The sequence below is a fragment of the Dendrobates tinctorius genome, unplaced genomic scaffold (genome assembly GCF_039654945.1).
Source record: "Dendrobates tinctorius isolate UK_male_01 unplaced genomic scaffold, ASM3965494v1 ptg000245l, whole genome shotgun sequence".
Lineage (NCBI taxonomy): Eukaryota > Metazoa > Chordata > Amphibia > Anura > Dendrobatidae > Dendrobates > Dendrobates tinctorius.
In genome coordinates, this window is record NW_027361912.1 from 320,001 (window position 1) to 343,938 (window position 23,938).

Here is a 23,938-nt window from a genome sequence, read left to right on the forward strand (position 1 = left end):
TAGTTTTTATATACTGTATGTATACTGTATATATATGTCCATATCCATTACCTCTCGGCTCCGCAGAGTCTCTGTATTCTCCAGAAGGGTGTATGTGAAATGTGGTTCATAAATCATTAGATCTGGACGCTCTATATCCAGTATAGCTTTATCACGCGGGAGAGCAGCAAGGTCCTTGTAACCCAGGACGCGACTGTCCATCCGAGCCTGAAAAGAGATATATGAATATGAGAATAACATTGAAAGGCAAAGTAGCCATTAAAGTGAATCCGCCCCATATAATCAATAAGTATGATCTCATTCAACATCATTAATGTCATTTTTGCATTATGATTCTGCCTTGTGTGAATACAATCCTGTTACCTTTATGTCTAAAACCTGTTATGAAATAAAATAAATGAACATTTACAAATCTAGAAACATGCACTTAATAGGAGAAGTGTACGGGGGCGTTACTTACAGTGATAGTAGAGGGGGAGCCTGGTATATTGGACCCTCGAGATGAGGTGACACTTCCAGGAGTCGTAAGAGGGACCTGTTAACAGAATAATTCTCATACATGGATGAAACTTCCAAAATCAGGCTCCTATCACCAGAAGAGGTGTCAAAATTTATCTGGTCCAAGGGCCACACTGTTAGATTGAAATGCTCTCAAGGGTCACATTAAAATGTAATGGGGTACAGAGACACTTATGGCATAGAGAGACATAGTAAGGGGATAAACAGTGAAAGAGCCAAGATTCAGAAGTCCAATAATGCAAACAGGAATCGAGCCACAGTAATTCTCCCAGAGATGGAACCTTCACTTTTCAAAAATTTACCAAAATTTGCCAAGTGTTCCGGAATGTCCAGGAGGTTCCCTGAAAAAGGGGAGACCTGACAGACTGTTAGAGTTGGGAAATCTCTCGAGACTGACAGCCTGCTGATTGTTTGCACAGGAGTCCAGTGGGCGGGCCTACTAATAATTGACAGCCTTCCTTCATGACTGTGCAGGCAGAGATAGCTGTCAATCACTAGTTGGACCGCCCACTGGACTCTTACATACAATCGCCAGGGATTTCAATGATTAAAATACAAGTTGTACTGACTCTCTTCACACAAATCAATCTATTTTTCTGCTCAGCTTCTTTTTCTCTTCGCCGGGCTGTCATCAGATCAGACTGCATGTACAACGTGACGGGTTCCCTTTAAGTTGCCAGTCACACGATGTCTCCATAATGGTGCCATTTATCATACTTGCCAACAGTTCCAATTTTCCTGGGGCAATCCTGTCTAGAATATCTTGATTTTTGGGCCAAAGTAACTCAAAAGTGGAGCTTTGCTTTTATGTAAACTATTACAGTCCAAACTCAATCGCTATATGAGCTGCGTACATCCCTGATGTGATTATCCCCCACGATAACCGGCCGGCTGTGCGTCTCCGGACATGCCATTTCCAGGAATAATAATATGTAACATGTACTATGAGACTGCGGGATGTGCACTCTGCTTCCATGCTTCCATCAATAAGGACTACTTATATAGCCCCAGTGAGTCTAGTGGTAAGCATATCTAGGGCCTCATTTAGAGGGGTGTCTTGTATCTAAAAATTCCTAGCACCCAAGGGACAGCTAAAGGATCTCCTCAGTCATCTGCCTTGTACTGATGCTTCTTGTCAAAGCCGTGCACTATGCAGTGCTCACGATTGACTTGTCCACCATCCTACATAAACCATTCACCCTAGACCACCAAGGATGTGGGATCTCTAAACCTTTTCACTACCTCAGCTCATCAATAATGGACCCATTACATTGGTATATACCTGACGTGTGTTCTGAAATGTTGTAATTGCACTTCATTTCGTATTCGTGGAGAGTTTTTGCAATCCTTTCGATATGCTAGCCCACCAGGGATGTACCCAGAGATCCCAATAATGCTCTAGAGCTTTGGGATTGACCCGCGACCAATCTAAATCACTAGGGATGTATCCAGAAATCCGGGTAATGCGCTAAAGTTTTGGGGATGTACATAAGGACGCATAACCGCACTAGACCACCAAGGATGTGTCCAGAAAGCCCGGTAATGCTCTAAAGGAGGCACGTCAAACTCAAAACACGCAAAGGGTCAAAATTAAAAATTTGAATAAAGTCGCAGGCCAATCTTGATATTTATTTAAAAAAATGTCTACAATTGAGGAAGTTTTTCCTTATCATCAAATAGGACAGTGAACATTTTAATATGGAAAAAAACTTAAAGGGTCTGTCCCCCAAACAAAGTACATTTTAATGAATAGATCTTAAAATAAAATATTGGAATAATGTAATATGTTATGTAATATGTTATGTAACAGCAGTAAAAAACACATGGCCCAATGGCCTAATTTAAATATGTAATAACAAGGGATAAAAGCTTGAATAATACAGGTAATAAAGTAAGATGCAAACAAAAGATGCCCCCAAGCACAATATGATACCCCCATAGTGAATTACTCCCTCAATCCCCCCGGCAAAGTATGGTGACCCATCACAGTATGATTCCCCAACAGTAATCCCTAGATAGCCTATCACACATTATAATGGACCCTACGAAGTCCTCCATACAATTGAATGGGACCTAGGTTACCTTCCATACAGTAAAATAGACCCCACATGTTTCTCCATACAGTATAATAGCTCCAGACAGTCCTCCATACAGTACAATGTCCCCACATAGTCCTCCATACAGAATAATGGCCTCACATAGTTCTCCATACAGTATAATGGCCTCGCATGGTGCTCCATACAGTATAATAGCTCCAGACAGTCCTCCATACAGTACAATGTCCCCACATGGTGCTCCATACAGTACAATGTCCCCACATAGTGCTCCATACAGTGAAATATTTCCATACAGTCCTCCATACAGTATAATATTTTTATACGGTCCTCCATGCAGTATTATGGCCTCACATAATGCTCCATACAGTATATTGGACCCCACCTAGTGCTCCATACGGTATAATGGACCCCACCTAGTTCTCCATACAGTATAATGACCCCACCTAGTGCTCCATACAGTATAATGGACCCCACCTAGTGCTCCATACAGTATAATGACCCCACCTAGTGCTCCATACAGTATAATGGACCTCACCTAGTGCTCCATACAGTATTATTGGTCCCACATAATGCTCCATACAGTATAATGGGCCCCACATAGTGCTCCATACAGTATAATGACCCCACCTAGTGCTCCATACAGTATAATGACCACACTTAGTGCTCCATACAGTATTGGTCCCACATACAGCTCCATACAGTATAATAGCTCCTCACAGTCGGGTGGTTGGGCTTTATAGGAGATTTTTATTTTTACTATATACTGTCTGCAACACTAAAGTTTTGCATTATATAGTACAAAATTCCCCAGAAATTAGCATTTTAATTAATAAGCAAAGGAGGCATACTGCTATGGGTGTGACAGAGCACATCCAAGCCTCCCCATCTTGCTTCCCTGCCCAGCACCAGCCTCTTTAGCTTGATTGATACCACACTGGGTGATGTCAGGAGCCAGGCAAGGAAATCACAGAGTAAGCTATCAATTACGGTAAAGGGGCTGGTGCTGGGCGGGGAAACAACCAAGGAAGGCTGAAGCTGGGAAGTGCTTTGTCACACCCAGAGCACTTAATACATTATTTTCATCTAAATTAAAACACTGATATCTCAGGAAAGCAAAAACAGAGAGAACATTTTGTAGACCTGTCTTCTGCCATGTCAGTATAGTACGGACTCATTGATGTTACCTTATGAAACTTTTCCATTCAGCTGTTGAGTTTCAGTGTTGTGTGTGTATACCGGAGATCTAGAGGTGAGAAAGAACAGGATTCATTCATTGGACTCGTTCATTGTGTGAACGGTTTCATATAGTTCATTTACTTCTCGTCGCTGGGTGCTGGATACAGAAGTCATGGAGCTGGTGCACATTTATTTGGTACAACAGAGGGTATCAACATTGCGTGAGTAATTATTCGGAGGTTACCCTGGATTTAATAGTGATAATCTGGATTAATCCTTGGTTATTAGAACAATGATTTCTGGAGTAATGATCTTCAGGATTGACGGTCAAGAATTGGGTCACATTTAACAAAGGCATTACAAATGGCGGTAGACCCCACGTTTTATACATATATCTGTATCCAGCAATAAGCCTACCAGGAGATAGCAACGCAATCTCTGATACCATGATAATTGGTCATGGCATCCACTGTTATTTTATGACACTGAATGATAAGACTGCGATAAAAAAAATTACATTTCCTAGTAGTTTTGGTTACAGTAGTGTTGGTCCCCCTGAGGAATCGCAGTTCCCTTTTTGTGGCACAAGTAGCATTACTCAACTATCCACAGCATTTTAAAGACATGGTCATCGTGGTCCTCAGTGGGGATTACAATCTAAATTATATATGTTTCTAAGTGTGGGCAGAAACCCACGCAAACACAGTGAGAACATACAAGAGGGAAGCAGCTCCAGCCATCACATTAGGGGTGAGTTTATTGTTTGACAAAACGTAGCAGGATAAATTTCAAGTTGATTTTGTACGGCTCCCGAAGGATGGTATAAATATAAAAATGGCCCATGGCAGAAAAAGATTCCCCACTCTGGTGTAAACCCTTCCTCAACATTTCAGGCTGGTGGTGTGGCCCCATCCTCATCATTTCAGGCTAGTGATGAGGACCCATCCTCATCATTTCAGGCTGGCAATGTGGTGCCATCCTCATCATTTCAGGCCGGTGATGTGGTCCCATCCTCATCATTTCAGGCTGGTGACGTGGTCCCATCCTCATTTCAGGCCGGTGATGTGGTCCCATCCTCATCATTTCAGGCTGGTGATGAGGACCCATCCTCATCATTTCAAGCTGGTGATGAGGACCCATCCTCATCATTTCAGGCTGGTGATGAGGATTCATCCTCATCATTTCAAGCTGGTGATGAGGACCTATCCTCATCATTTCAGGCTGTTGATATGGACCCATCCTCATCATTTCAAGCTGGTGATGAGGACCCATCCTCATCATTTCAAGCTGGGGATGAGGACCCATCCTCATCATTTCATGCTGGTGATGAGGACCCATCCTCATCATTTCAAGCTGGTGATGAAGACCTATCCTCACCATTTCAGGCTGTTGATATGGACCCATCCTCATCATTTCAAGCTGGTGATGAGGACCTATCCTCATCATTTCAGGCTGTTGATATGGACTCATCCTCATCATTTCAGGCTGGTGATGAGGATCCATTGTCATCATTTCAGGCTGGTGGTGTGGACCCATCGTCATCATTTCAGATGGTGATGTGGACCCATCCTTATTATTACAGGCTGGTGGTGTGGACCCATCCTCATCATTTCAGACTGGTGATGTGGACCCATCCTCATCATTTCAAGCTGGTGGTGTGGTCCCATCCTCATCATTTCAGGCTGGTGATGTGGTCCCATCCTCATCATTTCAGGCTGATGGTGTGGAGTCGTCCTCATCATTTCAAGCTTGTGGTGTGAATATTAGAAAACTTATTGACAGTGAGGTTGATTAATGAGTGGAACAGGCTGTCACGAGAGTTGGTGAGTACTCCATCAATGGAAGTCTTCAAACAGAGGCTGGTCAGACATCTGAGATGGTTTAGTAAATCCTGCATTGAGTAGGGGATTGGACATGATGACCCTGTAGGTCCCTTCCAACTCTAACATTCTATGATTCTATGACCCATCCTCATTATTTCAGTTGGTGGGGACCCATTCTGAACATCTCAAGCTGGTGATGTGAACCTATTAACATTTCAGGCTAGTGGTGCGGACCCATCCTCATCACTTAAAGGAACTTGTCAGGCAATTCATGTTGCCCGAACTATGGGCACAATAAATCATACACTGACTGCAGTCTTGTACATTTTACTTTGAAACATTGCAATGGGGTTACGCATCACAGCTGACTAGTCCAAGGCAGGTCCCAGGTGGTTTCTCCATGATCTACACCTCTAGGCTAACAGTTTTTTCTATACACAAACACATAGGAGAGACCTATTAGTCATGGGGAGAAGGCAGGGAGAGTCCGCTGGGGACCTGCCTTGGAATAGTCATCTGCATTCTCCCCTGGATGACTTTTCAAAGTATATCTTCTTGTGGTGGTTGAAGAATATAGACATTATTGGGGGTTTTCATTTTTCCTTACATATATTTTTGATAAAAAGCAATAATGTCATCTGACAGCAGTGTGTGTAACTTATCTCTCTTCTTCGGGACTATATTCGAAGCTCATTTATGACCACTTGAAAGTTGAAATTGGCTTTGGTCATAAACCAGTTGAGATGTTTGAGGGGGAAAGATAAGGGTTATATGCTGTCAGGTGAGCTCACTAATACATTCACGGGTAACTCGTTCCGCACTCCAAAACATGATCCAACCCATGGAAAAGGTTCAGATCTTTTCAACTTTTTTTAGTTTTGGTTTTGGCCCCCCAAAATACAAAACTCTGACCAAAATATGAGTTTGACACTTACAGTAGGTCCTACCAGATAGTGTGTCGCTCTGCATCACGTGTCCTCCTAAGTTCAACTTTGGCTCTGGTCGCGAGAAAGAAAAAAGAAAAACACATTCAACAAATATAGAAGGTAGGTAACAAATTATTCTGAAATTTGACCTAAATTAGAGCTACATCTCCAATTGAATGGTAATTGGGGTATTTGCGTAACCATACTATGGACTATACTATGGTGCACAAACCTTCCAGTATTATACAGCCATATTGTGGCACCCTTAGACTTCACTGGTGATCTACTCTATGGCTAGGATCAGAAGAAAGTATTTTTGGTCAGTGGGCACATCAGTCCATACACAGACAGCAAACTGACCAATGTAAGTCAATGTGCTTGTGCATATTAGTAATTTTCCACCAAGGATAAAGGTCCATGTGGAAAGCAACATTTTCATCTGTTTTGCGGATAGTGTTACCCACGCGTTTCCAGCACCTTGTAGTGTATTGAATGCTTTTTTGATGATGTCGTGTTAGACATGGTGGATTTTCCAATGTAATCTCATGATGTTAATTACTTATATGTAAAAACACAGAAGAGAAAAGATATGTGATGATGTTCTCAATAGTATGTTTTTATGGACCCTGACGAAGACCTCAAGCCTGAGGTAGAAACGCGTTGCTCAATACATTGTTTTGTTAGTCACAACTGGATCTGTGGATTTTATGCCACTGAGGTTCCACATAACCACAATGTCTCTACAACGCCTCCGATTTTGATTCCTACAAACTTTTCCATTATTTTGATGTTTCGAAACTTGATGTTGGGAATTTGGACCGTGGGACTGGGCAGCGGGAGTCACAGTTGGGATTGGGCAGCCGGAGTCGCAGTTGAGATTGGGCAGCGGGAGTCTGCTATGAATGAGTCACCGAGGAGGAAAAAACAAAAAGCAAGCTAAGCCCAGAAAACTGGAGAGTTTGGTAACTAGCGGATTGCAGACCCCTGATCCTATCCACACAACTAGCAGTAGCATTGGAGCGTGCCTACGGTGGTCCTAGATGCCTCGTCATGGCCGGATAACTAAATAAGCCTAAAGAAAGAAAAGGGAAAATCTAAACTGCCCCAGAGCAGACCCCAAAGCAATAGACAGCCCCCAACATGTATTGTCAGTGAAACAAGATGAAAACACAAACACAGATAGAAAGATAGGCTGAGCAAATGATGGGGCCCTCACTAACTAGAAAGGACAGGAAAGAAAAGCTGCTGTCTGCAATCACGCAAAAAACCCTGCCAAAAAATGTCCAACACGTCTGATAGAAAAAAGCCCTGAAGTCGCTAGACTTCAATTCCCTATATCAGCACTCAGGTACAGTGGGGAAAAAAAGTATTTAGTCAGTCAGCAATAGTGCAAGTTCCACCACTTAAAAAGATGAGAGGCATCTGTAATTTACATCATAGGTAGACCTCAACTATGGGAGACAAACTGAGAAAAAAAAATCCAGAAAATCACATTGTCTGTTTTTTTTTCATTTTATTTGCATATTATGGTGGAAAATAAGTATTTGGTCAGAAACAAAATTTCATCTCAATACTTTGTGATTTATCCTTTGTTGGCAATGACAGAGGTTAAACGTTTTCTGTAAGTCTTCACAAGGTTGCCACACACTGTTGTTGGTATGTTGGCCCATTCCTCCATGCAGATCTCCTCTAGAGCAGTGATGTTTTTGGCTTTTCGCTTGGCAACACGGACTTTCAACTCCCTCCAAAGGTTTTCTATAGGGTTGAGATCTGGAGACTTGCTAGGCCACTCCAGGACCTTGAAATGCTTCTTACGAAGCCACTCCTTCGTTGCCCTGGTGGTGTGCTTTGGATCATTGTCATGTTGAAAGACCCAGCCACGTTTCATCTTCAATGCCCTTGCTGATGGAAGGAGGTTTGCACTCAAAATCTCACGATACATGGCCCCATTCATTCTTTCATGTACCCGGATCAGTCGTCCTGGCCCCTTTGCAGAGAAACAGCCCCAAAGCATGATGTTTCCACCACCATGCTTTACAGTAGGTATGGCGTTTGATGGATGCAACTCAGTATTCTTTTTCCTCCAAACACGACAAGTTGTGTTTCTACCAAACAGTTCCAGTTTGGTTTCATCAGACCATAGGACATTCTCCCAAAACTCCTCTGGATCATCCAAATGCTCTCTAGCAAACTTCAGACGGGCCCGGACATGTACAGGCTTAAGCAGTGGGACACGTCTGGCACTGCAGGATCTGAGTCCATGGTGGCGTAGTGTGTTACTTATGGTAGGCCTTGTTACATTGGTCCCAGCTCTCTGCAGTTCATTCACTAGGTCCCCCCGCGTGGTTCTGGGATTTTTGCTCACCGTTCTTGTGATCATTCTGACCCCACGGGGTGGGATTTTGCGTGGAGCACCAGATCGAGGGAGATTATCAGTGGTCTTGTATGTCTTCCATTTTCTAATTATTGCTCCCACAGTTGATTTCTTCACTCCAAGCTGGTTGGCTATTGCAGATTCAGTCTTCCCAGCCTGGTGCAGGGCTACAATTTTGTTTCTGGTGTCCTTTGACAGCTCTTTGGTCTTCACCATAGTGGAGTTTGGAGTCAGACTGCTTGAGGGTGTGCACAGGTGTCTTTTTATACTGATAACAAGTTTAAACAGGTGCCATTACTACAGGTAATGAGTGGAGGAAAGAGGAGACTCTTAAAGAAGAAGTTACAGGTCTGTGAGAGCCAGAAATCTTGATTGCTTGTTTCTGACCAAATACTTATTTTCCACCATAATATGCAAATAAAATGAAAAAAAACAGACAATGTGATTTTCTGGATTTTTTTTTCTCAGTTTGTCTCCCATAGTTGAGGTCTACCTATGATGTAAATTACAGACTCCTCTCATCTTTTTAAGTGGTGGAACTTGCACTATTGCTGACTGACTAAATACTTTTTTTCCCCACGGTATATTCTGAAGACAGAACAAAAGAGATCAACTGATCAGAGACAAAATGGGGATTCAGCCCAGTCCCAGCCAGGGCTGGCTGAACACAAAAACCAAGCAAACCAGACCAAAAACTCATATGAAAAATAGCAGAGAAAACTTAGCTTTAAGAAGGCAGGAACCAAACTGGAAACCAGAATCCACAGTCAGGAGAAATCACCAGCAAGAAACTAGGGAGTCGGCTGCCTTAAATCCAATCAGAAACTCCTGATGTCCAATCGCAATCCTCTTCCTCAGGTGGCCGGTCTCTGCCATTTAGATCAGCTTCATTACCATCCTTCACCAACAGAGGGAGTCCAGATAGAGAACTCACTACTCCTCTGTCAGCACAGCCAGCTCCATAACCCTCACCAGAAGTCAGAGGCAAACCCGAATATGAGCTCACAACAGTACCCCCTCTTGAGGAGGGGTCACCGAACCCTCATCCACGCGACCGGGCCGATCAGGATGGGCCCGATGAAAAGCATGAACCAATCTATCGGCATGAATATCAGAGGCAGAGACCCAAGAATTGTCCTCCTGGCCAAAACCCTTCAACTTGACCAAATACTGGAGTCTCCGTCTAGCCAGACGAGAATCCAGTATGTTCTCTACGTCATATTCCACATTACCTTCAACCAATACAGGGTCAGGAGGTGCCGCCATAGGAACTACTGGCTCAACATATCTCTTCAACAGCGACTTATGAAACACGTTATGGATCTTAAACGTAACAGGAAGAGCCAATCAAAAAGAAACCGGATTAAGAATCTCCAAAATCTTGTAAGGTCCAATAAATCTTGGCTTGAACTTTGGAGAAGCCACCTTCATAGAGATATTCTTTGATGACAACCAAACCATATCACCCACTTTAAACCGGGGACCAATGGTCCTATGCCGGTTAGAAAACCACTGGGCCTTTTCCTGGGAGAGAGACAACTTATCCACTACTTGGTCCCAAATCTGCTGCATTCTCTCTACCACAGTGTCAACACCTGGGCAGGCTGAAGATTCCACTTGCCCTGAAGAAAATCGAGGATGAAACCCAAAGTTACAGAAAAAGGGCGACATCAAGGTGGCAGAACTATCATTCGGCCAAGGGCAAAAATGAAACCCAATCATCCTGATCAGCAGATATAAAACATCTCAAATAGGACTCCAAAGTCTGGTTTGTTCTCTCCGTCTGCCCATTAGTCTGAGGGTGAAACGCAGAGGAGAAGGACAACTGAATTCCCAGCTTGGAACAAAAGTATTTCCAGAATCTGGAAACAAACTGAACTCCTCTGTCCGATACAATGTTCTCAGGAATCCCATGCAACCGAACCACCTGTTGTAAAAACAAGGGTACCAACTCTGAGGAAGATGGCAACTTTGGGAGTGGTACAAGATGGACCATCTTAGAGAATCTATCACAAATCACCCAGATAACAGTCATTCTCTGAGAGACAGGAAGATCAGAAATAAAATCCATTGAAATATGGGTCCATGGCCTCTTAGGCACCGGAAAGGGTATCAACAACCCACTAGAGCGAGAACAGGGTTTAGACCGGGAACAAGTCCCACAGGACTGCACAAAATTCCTGACATCACGAGATAAGGCGGGCCACCAAAAAGACCGACTCACCAAATCTCTGGTACCAAAAATACCTGGATGACCAGCCAATGCGGAGCAATGAACTTCAGACATCACTCTCTTCCTCCACTGGTCAGGAACATACAATTTTCCCATAGGACAACGCTCAGGTTTGTCCTCCTGGAATTCTTCCAGAGCACGTCTCAAATCGGGCGAGATGGCAGAAAGAACTACCCCCTCACCTAGGATGGTAGTAGGCTTGGTCACAATAGGAGAATCAGCAAAGAAACTCCTAGAAAGGGTGTCTGCCTTAACATTCTTAGTGCCTGGAAGAAAGGAGACCACAAAATCAAAACGCGTAAAAAACAAGGCCCACCTAGCCTGTCTAGGATTCAAGCGTTTGGCCGACTCAAGGTAAATCAAATTCTTGTGGTCAGTGAGGACCACAACTTGATGTCTAGCTCCCTCCAACCAATGTCTCCACTCCTCAAATGCCCATTTCATGGCCAGCAATTCCCGATTCCCCACATCATAGTTGCGTTCAGATGGGGAGAACTTTCGGGAAAAGAAGGCACAGGGATTCATTTTAGACGTCACCGGATCTTTTTGGGACAAAACAGCTCCTGCACCAATCTCTGAAGCGTCTACCTCCACCTGAAAAGGAAGTGAGACATCAGGTTGCCGCAAAACTGGAGCAGAAGTAAACCTCCGCCTCAGCTCCTGAAAGGCCGAAACAGCCTCTGAAGACCAATTCAGCACATCAGCACCCTTCTTAGTTAAATCAGTCAGTGGTTTAGCAATACCAGAAAAATTAGCTATAAATTTATTATAAAAATTAGCAAAACCCAAAAACTTCTGGAGAGCCTTCAAAGAAGTGGGTTGAACCCAATCATAAATGGCCTGTACATTGGCCGGGTCCATTTCAATAGTTGACGGAGACAAAATAAATCCCAAAAATGAAATCCTCTGTACACCAAAAAGGCACTTCGATCCCTTGACATACAAGGAATTCTCCCTCAAAATCCGGAACACAGTCCGAACATGTTCCACATGAGAATCCCAATCCCTGGAAAAGATCAAAATATCATCCAGATAGATGTTTAAAAACTTATCCACAAAGTCCCGGAAAATATCAGTCATGAAGGATTGGAAGACAGAAGGGGCATTAGTGAGCCCAAAAGGCATCACCAGGCACTCAAAATGTCCCTCTGGAGTATTAAACGCCGTCTTCCATTCATCCCCATGCTTGAGGCGAATAAGATTATACGCCCCCCTGAGGTCAAGCTTAGTAAACCAGCAAGCACCTTTAACTCTGGAGAATAAATCAGAAATCAGGGGTAACGGATACTGATATTTAACCGTCATCTTGTTAAGGGAACGATAATCAATACACGGTCTTAATGAACCATCTTTCTTGGCCACAAAAAACCCCCCAGCACATAAGGGCGAAGAGGATGGTCTAATATGACCCTTCTCCAACGACTCCTTAATATAAGATCGCATAGCCTCGTGTTCGGGTGCAGATAAATTGAAAAGTCGACCCTTGGGAAATTTACACCCAGGTCTCAACTCAATTGCACAGTCATAACTCCTATGAGGAGGCAAAGACGCAGACTTACTCTCACTAAATACAGTACATCATAAAAATCAGCCAAATAGTCAGGAACATCATGAGACTGGGGAGAGGTGGAGAAAACAGGAGTGTCGCCAGGAGCACACCGACAACCACAACTCACCACAGACACAGATTTCCAATCCAAAACCGGATTATGGATTTGCAACCAAGGAAAACCCAGAACAATGGTATCATGTAAATTATGCAACCCCAAAAATCTGCAATTTTCTTGGTGGTCTGGGGTGACCCGCATTATCACCTGGGTCCAAAACTGAGGTTTATTCTTCGCCAAAGGAGTAGCATCAATACCCCTCAAAGGAATAGGTGTCCGCGGAGGTGTCATAGGAAAACCACAATGTTTAGCAAAACCCATGTCCATCAGATTCAAGGCCGCTCCTGAATCCACAAAAGCCTTCGCGGAAAATGTGGATAAGGAGCAGATCAGAGTAATTGCCAAAAGAAACTTAGGTTGTACACCACCCACAGCAAATGTGTGTGCAAAACGTTTCTCTCGTTTAGGGCAGACAGAAATAACATGAGAGGCATCTCCACAGAAAAAACACAGCTTATTACGCCTTCTAAACTCCTGACGTTGCGCCCTAGACAAAACTCTATCACACTGCATAGGTTCAGACATTTGTTTAAAAGATGGCAGCGCCTCCCGTGTAGTCTTGCGTTCACGTAAACACCGATCAACTTGAATGACTAATGACATAGAACCGTCAAGACCAGAGGGAACAGGAAATCCCACCATAGTATCTTTTAAAGTTTCAGACAAACCCTTCCGAAAGAGAGCTGCCAATGCACTATCATTCCATGTAGTAAGGACCGCCCACTTTCGGAATTTCTGACAGTATAACTCTGCAGGATCCTGACCCTGGTTCAATGCCAATAGGGCTCTCTCAGCTTGATCAATAGCATTAGGTTCATCATATAACAACCCCAAGGCTTGAAAAAATGCATCCACATTAGTCAAAACAGGATCTTCAGGTGTTAAAGAAAACGCCCAATCCTGGGGATCACCGCGCAGCAAGGAGATGACAATTTTAACCTGCTACGCAGAGCTCCCCGATGAGTTAGGCTTCAAGGCAAGAAATAATTTACAATTATTCTTAAAATTCAAAAATTTTGACCGATCCCCAAAAAACACATCAGGAGTAGGGATCTTTGGTTCAGCAGCATGTGAATGAGTGAGATAGGTGGAAATTCCCAGCACTTCAGCAGCGAGCTGCTCCACATGATCAGACAATTGCTTAATCTCCATCAAGGAGAAAAAGAAAAGAAAAAAAAAAAAAAGAATCCTCCTACGGCCCCAGAGAAAAAGAGGAGAAAATATACATATGAAAAAAAAAAATTCTGACACTTTTTTTTTTTTTTTTTACAATTCTCTCCTGCTTTTGAGTACCCTAGAATCTGCGGTATGGCTGGTGATTCTGTTATGAATGAGTCACTGAGGAGGTAAAAACAAAAAGCAAGCTAAGCCCAGAAAACTGGAGAGGTTGGTAACTAGCGGATTGCAGACCCCTGATCCTATCCACACAACTAGCAGTAGCTGTAGAGCGTGCCTACGGTGGTCCTAGACGCCTCGTCACAGCCGGAGAACTAAATAAGCCTAAAGAAAGAGAAGGGAAAATCTAATCTGCCCCAGAGCAGACCGCAAAGCAATAGACAGCCCCCAACATGTATTGTCGGTGAAACAAGTTGAAAACACAAACACAGATAGATAGATAGGCCTAGCAAATGATGGGGCCCTCACTAACTAGAAAGGACAGGAAAGAAAAGCTGCTGTCTGCAATCACGCAAAAAACCCTGCCAAAAAATGTCCAACACGTCTGATAGAAAAAAGCCCTGAAGTTGCTAGACTTCAATTCCCTATATTAGCACTCAGGTATATTCTGAAGACAGAGCAAAAGAGATCAACTGATCAGAGACAAAATGGGGATTCAGCCCAGTCCCAGCCAGGGCTGGCTGAACACAAAAACCAAGCAAACCAGACCAAAAACCCATATGAAAAATAGCAGAGCAAACTTAATTATTAAGAAGGCAGGAACCAAACTGGAAGCCAGAATCCACAGTTAGGAGAAATCACCAGCAAGAAACTATGGAGTCGGCTGCCTTAAATCCAATCAGAAACTCCGGATGTCCAATCGCAATCCTCTTCCTCAGGTGGCCGGTCTCTGCCATTTAGATCAGCTTCATTACCGCCCTTCACCAACAGAGGGAGTCCAGATAGAGAACTCACTACTCCTCTGTCAGCACAGCCAGCTCCATAACCCTCACCAGAAGCCAGAGGCAAACCCGAAAATGAGCTCACAACAGGAGTCGCAGTTGAGATTTGGCAGTGGGAGTCGCAGTTGGGATTGGGCAGCGAGAGTCGCAGTTGGGATTGGGCAGCGAGAGTCGCAGTTGGGATTGGGCAGCGAGAGTCGCAGTTGGGATTGGGCAGAGGGAGTCGCAGTTGGGATTGGGCAGCGAGAGTCGCAGTTGGGATTGGGCAGTGGGAGTTGCAGTTGGGATTGGGCAGCGAGAGTCGCAGTTGGGATTGGGAAGCAGGAGTCACAGCGGTGGCATTCCATACATATCAGGCAATCTATTGGTGTGCTCTGAGTGAAATGGAACCAGGTGAGCAGTGAATTTCTTCCTCCCCAAGTCTGGATTGTTGACCCATACCTTCTTTGCCCATCCATGATGTAGACAAACACACGTTGCTGAACATGAGCGTTGTCACATCTGCAATTTGAAGATGATTCTGGTTCGTGAAATCACACCTACTTGTAAACTCAGCCTACCCCTGATTTAAATCAAATCCAGCAAAAAAAAAGCTGGAGCCATGCCCCTTTGGATGTTTTATTGCAGTGCTTTCCCCTACAGAATCATCACTCCTAGGAGAGGATAATTAGTAAAGCAGCACGTTACCATACTGTAGTGCTTAAGCCACCGTAGCCCATAACCACAGGGACTATGCAGACTGCTCAGCCGGCGTGACTTCTCATTCTTTCCTAGACCAAGTGGCACCAGATCCTGATCCTTGAAGCACTTTGTGATTAGTGAACAATATCCTTCCTGTTGAACTTAAAGGGAACCTGTCTCACTGAACACACTGTCTGATCTGCACACGGTAGAGGAGCCGAGGAGCTGATCAGATTCATATACAACTTTCTGGGACAAAAATGAAGTATTTTACTGATAAATTATTCAATTGACAACTCATTGTAGGGTTAGGAGTCCAGTGGGCGGTCCTAAAAAAATTGACATGCTCATACAGGAAAGGCTGTCACTCACTAAAAAGTACTGCCTACTGCACTCCTAAACCCAGATTTAAATTAATATAATGTACATTATTCTTAAAGGGGTGTCCACTATTCATTTGCTATATTCCCCCTTATAAAATAACAACAGCAGGCACCATTCGAGCGCTGTTGGTGTCTGCTCTCTCAGAGCTTGTGTGACATTATGTCAAGTGAGCCCTGCAGCCAATCAGTCACTCACCAACATCACTGGAACGGCACTGCCACCGGAGGGGGCTATTGGCTGTTATTTTATAAGGGTGATGTAGCACTTAAGAAAGGACTGTCCAAGTAGTAGACAGCCCCATTAATATTTTCCCACAATATCCATTTACTCTTGTTCCCTATAACCTGCTTGACGTCGGTTTACACAATATTTTCAAGGTGATAGGTTCTCTTTAAAGCCCCTAAAAAATTCCAGGGCCTATTCATTATTGTTTTTGCACCTGTTTTTGTCTACTTTTTAGTGTTTTTCACCTGTCTTTTTTTCTTATTTGCGACAAATTTTCCTTTTATTTACATATTTTTTAGTTTGTTTGTTTTTTTTATGCATGGTTTTTGTTTTCTTGATGTTTACGTCTGAATCAACAATTGCGACTTTTTAAAAAGTCTCAACATTTTTGTGCAAATCTAATCCGGTCCCCTGCGGAGAGATTTTTTTTTTGCACTGGAGAAATTTTTAAGCAAATGCTAGAGACGTGTGCGACATTTTAACAGAACATGCAACCTTTTTTTCTGCTTTAAAAAGGTGCAAAAAAAAAAGGTAAAAGGTTAAAGGTTAAAAATTCATGAACCCCCGTGTGCCATTTGGAACAATTAGGCGCAAACACTTTTAACGAATACCTCAAAACAAGGAATGAAAGTGACTTAAAAATATGCAAATGATGAATTGGGCCCCAGTGTTTATTTTTTTACATATACGGTCCACTTCTTTTACTAGTGGCCCTTTATAATTAGCTTAGATTTGGTGAATGTTCATGACGGCACATCGCCTGGTGTGAGTGGGAGATGCGCCGCTAGCAATATGCAGAGGTGGCCGGTAACCTAGGCAATGAGCAGTAAACTAAAATATTAAAAATCCCTCATTATTGAGAACAAAAAGCCTTGAAAAGTTGTTTGTTTTTACAAGCACTTAGCAACTTGACCCACTTAAAAGCAATCTTTCAAGAGGATTTCACTGACGCCAGCGGAACGGCTGTATTGGTCTTAAAGCAACAATAAAAATGATACCGGTCTTGTAGTAATCCGATGTTCCAGCGCTGAGAAATCAAGCTTTGAAGCCGTAGGCAAGTTAGCCTGGAAGTGCATTGGGGGCGTGCCGATGACTCAGTGCACATTGACACGCCCCCAATGCACTTCCAGGCTAATTTGCATGTGGCTTCAAAGCTTGATTTCTCAGCGCTGCAACATCGGATTACCACAAGACCGGTATCGATTTTATTGCTGTTTTAAGACCTACACAGCTGTACCGCTTGCGTCAGAAGTGAAGTTTCCCTTTTAGACCTCCTCGTTAACAGCATTTCTAAATTAGAAGCATTTTCTGCAGCAAAATACACAACATTTGCCCTGGATTTATCAACTGTAGATTCTCAGCAGCGGATATGCTGTCATTGAGAGGGGAGAAAATGACAGGTTACATGGGGAAAGTGAGAACGCCACCTGGGCTGCTGTCTGACCTCTTGCTCTTTTTCCCAGTGCTGTTTTCTCTCCCTTTCCCTATCCCATACACTTGTTTCCCTTCCCAGAGCGCAGACCATACAGGAGGACGCACTGCACTTCCTCTCACAGTGTATGGGACAATGAGGAGGAGATATCAGGGTAAAGGGGGGGAACAAGGAAAGTAAATAGACAGTGTAGAGGTGACACATGACGGTAGTAACCATGGACCAAAGGACGGGAAATGGAGACACATTGCTTCCATTATTCACATCTATATGCTCGGCATGTTTTTTCTGCACACTTCATGTACAACATTAGTTCTATGGGGGAAGGGACATGACGACCACTTTACATTTCTGACATATCCAGATTCAGATCCAGCTTATGTAAAAAAAGAAAAAAAAATCTAAAAATTAAAAACAGGATACCTAGTCGTCAGCAGTAATCTGTGGGATAACCCAGAAGAGAGTGTTTATAGGGGAAAGTAAAGGGGTTTATCCGGGCTTGAGGTACCCGCTGTATGTGACTGTAGATCAGCGAGTCCTATTACACACATCGTCAGACCGAACAGGTGGTCGTGTGTAAGTCCCCTAAGGGGACTAAACAATCAAATTAAAAAAAATAGCTTTTAAAAATCTAAAAAAAGTTAAAAAAAATGTGTATTCATTTCAAAACACGCCCCTATTACCAATTTAAAAATAAAGAAAAAAAAATAAAAAAAAAATGGTGCTGCCACGTACGTAAAAGTTCAATCTGTGAAAATATAAAATTACTTAACCCGTACAATGAAATAAAAATAAAATTAAAATGCCAGAATTGCATTTTTTTGACCAATATAAATGCCAGCTCAGCAACCAAAAAACAAACACTGCTCCATTGGCAATAAAAAAAAAATAAAATAAATGTAGGGTTGTCAGAAAATAGCGACACAAAACAATTTTTAAATTTCTAAAAAATACACTAATTATTTTTTTTTACATATAAATAATAAACAACAACATTGTGCTCCCTGTAAAGTTTAGTGGCGTATGGATAATACTACGAGCATGTTTTTCAGGGCCCTTAGTTCAAGTGGTGGGAAATCTTAATACTTCCGCATAAGACAAAAGCAAGTGTGAACAGGTGCAAGCTGCTATGGCTGCATAATACACAAACGAAAGCATACAGCAGCACTCTGTAAGCGCCAAGATGAATGCAAACACTGATTATTTGAGATTTGCACTGCTTTACTGCTGTATAAATTGAAGCACTTAGTGTGCAAAATACTTGAGAGCCCACCAGCCACAACAAGGTGAACTTTTTTTTTTATGAGACGAGAAACCGAATATTTATCAGTCATGCCTTTTCTTGGCTAAATGCCTACAAATATAAAGGGCAGGTATCGTGGATATGTATGATGGGTATATGGGCACGGGACTATGGGATGGAGGATAATTATCATTTTCTATAACTAACCACAGTTAGTTACTATGCCCGGGCAGCGCCGGGCTCTTCAGCTAGTACATTATAAATATATATATATATTTATCGCTCGCTCTCTCTATAGATATGACATAACATTGCATTATGTACACTGATATACAGCCCCGATAACAGTCCTATGAAGTAAACTGAAGTTAGGTAAAACACAAATTCCTATGTCACACATTCTTTTTCAGAATTTTGTCAGTAGAGGGTTACAGCAGTCCATGACGCCTGTGTCCATGCACGCTGATGGGTTACACGTGGCCATAAACACATTTCTGCCCCTTATCTCCGCACACCACGGGGCGCCCCACCCAAGCAGGTCACGTGTCCTGTAAAACTATCATCTCAGCCCATCTGTGGAATCCTTAGATGACAAATACATTTAAAAAAAATAATTAAAAAAAAATTATATCTTAACTACAATAAACAGTAACTTGTAATAAGATAGATTATTGTGCAAAAAAAAGTGACCTTAAAAGGCTAAAACAAAGCTTCCGTAACACACAAGGATTAATCATTTGGGATCTGCACACCTTTGCTATACATTGTGACATTTGCGGCAGACCTCTATGCTACAAACCCTACAATAGTGGATTGGGGGGGGGGCAAAAATATATACAGGAATCCAGCGATGAATAATTAATATGGAATAAAGTCACAATTTCCATCCATCAGTAAAAGAAAACTGTGCAGATACAGAGAGTAGAAACAGGGCTAGAGGCTTAAAAATCAATCTCTCATTTGCGGCAATGGGGAGGTCATCGATGTATCGCTCACACTTTACATTGTCGCATTTGCTTCCCCCCTGAACACACTTATAAGACACAGATCTGACATCATATATTAATTTACTCTATTTTTTTCCAATCACGCGCTTATACGCATATATATATATATATATCTTACATGCCTTGTGTATTAGTATTAATACCCTATGATAAATATCATTTCTACTCGTCCTTTATTAATATTTGCAGTCTCAATTATTTAGCATGGTATCATCCTATTCCCAGAATTCCTGCAACCCTGCGCACCCCCTGTAGAAAATATAGACCCCCCTCCCACCTGCAGTCCTCTGTGGTTGTAGCCCACCCTGTGCTCCCAAGCATGGTGCACCTTAGTCAAGTGGTTGGATGTCTCCTGCAGGTGCAGTCTCTTTGTAGGGTCTGGTCTGTGCTTGCAGATATCCAGGCAGTCTCTCAGCGCCCCTCCCTGTACTCAGAAGCTGTGAACATTCTGCACAGAAATGTCCTGTCCAGGGAGGGGGATTCACGAGGAGAATGGTGTGTCCCTTCAGATGAAGGGGAAAGAATGGCAGGATTCGAAAATTTTCATGGAGACGGCGTTCGAGAAAGTGCAACAGATGTGTGAGAAAGGAAGAGAGAAAGAGAAAGCGGCGGAGGTCAGCGGAAAGAATTAGATGGAGAGAGGCGAGATAGCAAGAGGGAGGAGTGGAGAAGAGGAAACAACCTTCAACGATGAGAATGATGAAAGATAGATATACTAATGGGACACGCTGCGTCTCCCGGGGGCAGTCACTGGTATTAGAAAGGCCTAAGGGCTGTCATCTTTATAGGATGTAAGAAAAGGTCCATTGTGGCCTAGAACGAGTGGTCATCAAGGCTTCTTAGGACTCATGGCTTACTTGGGCCATAGTTGGGGAGATTTTCCCCTATAAAGGTCGTTGTTGTGTAGGGGGGAGAGTTCCCCCCAGTGTAACCGGACCGGAACCAAGGGGACTGTCACCAGGTTTCCTAGGGGAACTGTTTCCGGGGGACATAATTAGAGGACTGACTGGAGATAATTCTAGAAGGAGTGGGGGCAGTGCAGGTAAAGACTGGGGCTGAAATCCAGCCCTGGCATTTGAAATCACACAGGCCCATGCGGTCCCCATCCCCAATCACCGGATGGGATATATTACCATGGATGGAGGAAAGCAAGATTTACTACTAGATGAATATTTCTAATGATACCTCTATCTCAACTCTTAACAATACGGGTGTCTTGAGAACACCGATTCTGTTACCAAAGTAGCAGACAAGGTGGCCCACGACCAGACAGGCCCTTCCGGCATTTGCCAGAATTGCCAGATGGCCAGTCCGGCCCTGGGGCGGTGCCAATATAAAAGGAACTGAGAACGCCAGCAGGGGGCAGACTACAGGACGGCAGAGAAGGAGCAGGAAGCCTAGGTGGCGCCAGAGAGCCAGAAGGAGCGAGCGTTGACCAGGGAGACTATACGGGGACTCACCAGCATCAGGGAGGAGACAGCGCCGAGCCGTCCAGCAGAGGGACACCGACACTCAGACCCACGGTTGCGGCCTGTCCGCGACCGCCACTGCCCGACTCCAGCCCATGCCACTGCCCTACTCCAGCCCGCGGCTGCGGCCTGTCCGCTGCCGCCCGCGGCCGCCACTGCCCGACTCCAGCCCGCGGCTGCAGCCTGCCCGCCACTATCCGCGGCCTCCTCGCTGCCACCCTGGGCCGCCACAGCCTGACTCCAGTCCGCGACTGCGGCCTGCCCGCTGCCACTCGCGGCCGCTGCTACCCGGCTCCAGCTTGCAGCTGCGGCCTATATGTCTAGGCGCCCGGCCACAGTCGACCCGCCTCCACCGGGAGGCCCAACGCTGAGGAACTCTTCAGGGGCCTGCTGTGCCCTCGCTCCACCTGGGCATAGGAATGCCAGCAGCTTACGTTCAACTCCTCGTCGGCTGAGCCCAGCGGCTGAGACGCCGAATATACACCCACAACTACTCTGCCGGATGTCAGAGAAGGATAAGTGACATGTCGCAGTTGATCAGTCATAGTTCTTGAACTTATAGTCGGCCATACTGCGGCCTTATAGTTACCGGTACCGACAGGGTAGTTAATATCGTGTATCTGTGTATTACTGTTTGGATCCCTGCGAGGATAACTGTTGTCAGCTTGCTAGTTGCTCAAATAGCCCCTATATAAAAGTTATACTTAAGCTCACTCCGTCTCCATCTTGTCACTGCCTCCTGCGTACCTGCGGTTACTACAGTTGTTTAAAGAAATCAATACTACATGTAAATTTAAAAACACGTTGCATTACATCGTATGAGAGAAATTTGCTATTTTTCCTCCACTTACAGAGGGGAAAATAAGTATTTGATACACTCCCGATTTTGCAAGTTTTCCCACCTACAAAGAATGGAGAGGTCTGTGATTTTTCTCGTAGGTACACTTCACCTATGAGAGACAGAATAAAAACCAGAGAATCACATTGTATGATCTTTACCTAATTAAATTGCATTTTATTGCATGAAATAAGTATCGTATTCTTCGGATTATAAGACGCACTTTTTCCCCACAAATTTTAGGGGAAAATGGGGATACGTCTTATAATCCAAATTGTAGCTGCGGTGGAACGGTATTCCAGGAAGCTTCTATTTTGCGGACTCCGGCAAAATAGCCGCCAAAGGCAGCACATGCGAAAATTGGGATCTCAATTGCACATGTGTCACATCCAGCGGCCAATTTCCCGGAGTCCACCACATTAGAAAGAATGGAAGTGCAGGGCTCCAGGCTATCACAAAATGTTGGCGGAGCCCCTGCACCACTGAACACCTCGTGATACCAGCCGGGGGCCCGCAGCGATGGCCAAGCTGCTGCCACCACTGAACACCCAGTTCTACCAGCCTGAAGCCCGCAGCATCTCCTGCCTCCACCAGAAGCGACCCTGCCACATGGGACCCTGCTTCACCACCAGGTAAGCTGTCCCCAGGTAAGCTACCACAAAAGTGGATTATAGCACCCACCATTTTATTAGACAACCGAAGTCAGAGGTTGAGGGGTTTAAATAGCCAACAGCCCCGTCTAGGGCTCTCAGGAAGGAGACAAAACCAGACAAAAATTAATCCCATAGCATCCTGATTTAGTGGCACTAAAAGTCCCAGGAATAAAACAGGACTCTCGTTGTCATGTGTTGCCTGCAACAAAGGTGTGGCCCGGCCTGAAGCGGAAACAGAGGAGATAGGAACGGGCACTGAGGTTACAGTAAGAGTCTGATTTCTGGGACCCAACTGATACCAACATGGGGGCCTCAAATTCCCACGTAAACATAGTCTTCGCTGAAAAAGAGGAAAGAGTTGCGGTGGGTGATGAGCACTGACAGTGGAATCATGATGGCCGATGGTGAGTAAAAAACTTTATTGTGAACAATGCGCTTCAGCGTTGATCCAACTCCTTCATCAGGTCCCCATATTGAGATTTTCTTTTCCCGATATGGAAATGATAGAAAAGTGTTGCTTTTTAGATGGATGGCTATCAAATGGCAAACAAAGCAAGATAAGGAAGCAGAATATTTAGGATATTTTAATCTACTTTTGCTGAATCAAATCAACAGTCGCTATTTACTAAGGTCAATGTAACTGGTCTCTTTTGACCACACTTACCCAAGACTATCAGAGAACAGGGCAAGCCCTTCAAGAAAATGACATGTTACGTAGGTGCCACACACTTTCAGTGGTTTCAAGGGCTTATTCCCATCTTTAGAAGTTCTCAACTACCCAAACAATAGGTAATAAGGGGCTGATTAATGGGGGTCCAACTTCAAGGATCTCCACTGTTCCTGAGAATGTGCCGAGACGGGTGTGTGCGTCTGGCCACCACTCCATGCAGATGGTTGTCCAGATCAGAGAGGGTCCCAGTGGTCAGTCCCCGATCGATAAGCAAGTTTTCATCTATACTACAGATAAAAGTTGGGAAGACACTTGATCACCAGGAATAGAAAATTGTGCCATTAGATCCTGATAATAGATGCATTCTTGAAGGAAGTAGATCATTAAAAATACAGCTTGCAATCACTCTGAAGCTGCAACATTTCCTAGAAATCCTAATTTAAA

General features: G+C 43.9%; 1 protein-coding gene across 1 annotated transcript in view; it reads right to left on the reverse strand.

Annotated features, from left to right (window-relative positions):
• DMTN (dematin actin binding protein) overlaps positions 1-20,512 on the reverse strand; it is a 38,453-nt gene extending 17,941 nt beyond the window's left edge. The window contains exons 1-5 of the mRNA XM_073557113.1: positions 20,193-20,512; positions 6,511-6,573; positions 3,761-3,819; positions 461-535; positions 52-207 (exon numbers count right to left, since the gene is read on the reverse strand). Of these exons, the coding sequence (XP_073413214.1) occupies positions 52-207; positions 461-535; positions 3,761-3,778 (249 nt within the window). The 5' untranslated portion in view covers positions 3,779-3,819; positions 6,511-6,573; positions 20,193-20,512. The remainder of the gene's footprint in view (positions 1-51; positions 208-460; positions 536-3,760; positions 3,820-6,510; positions 6,574-20,192) is intronic.
• Between the last annotated feature and the right edge of the window lie 3,426 nt (positions 20,513-23,938).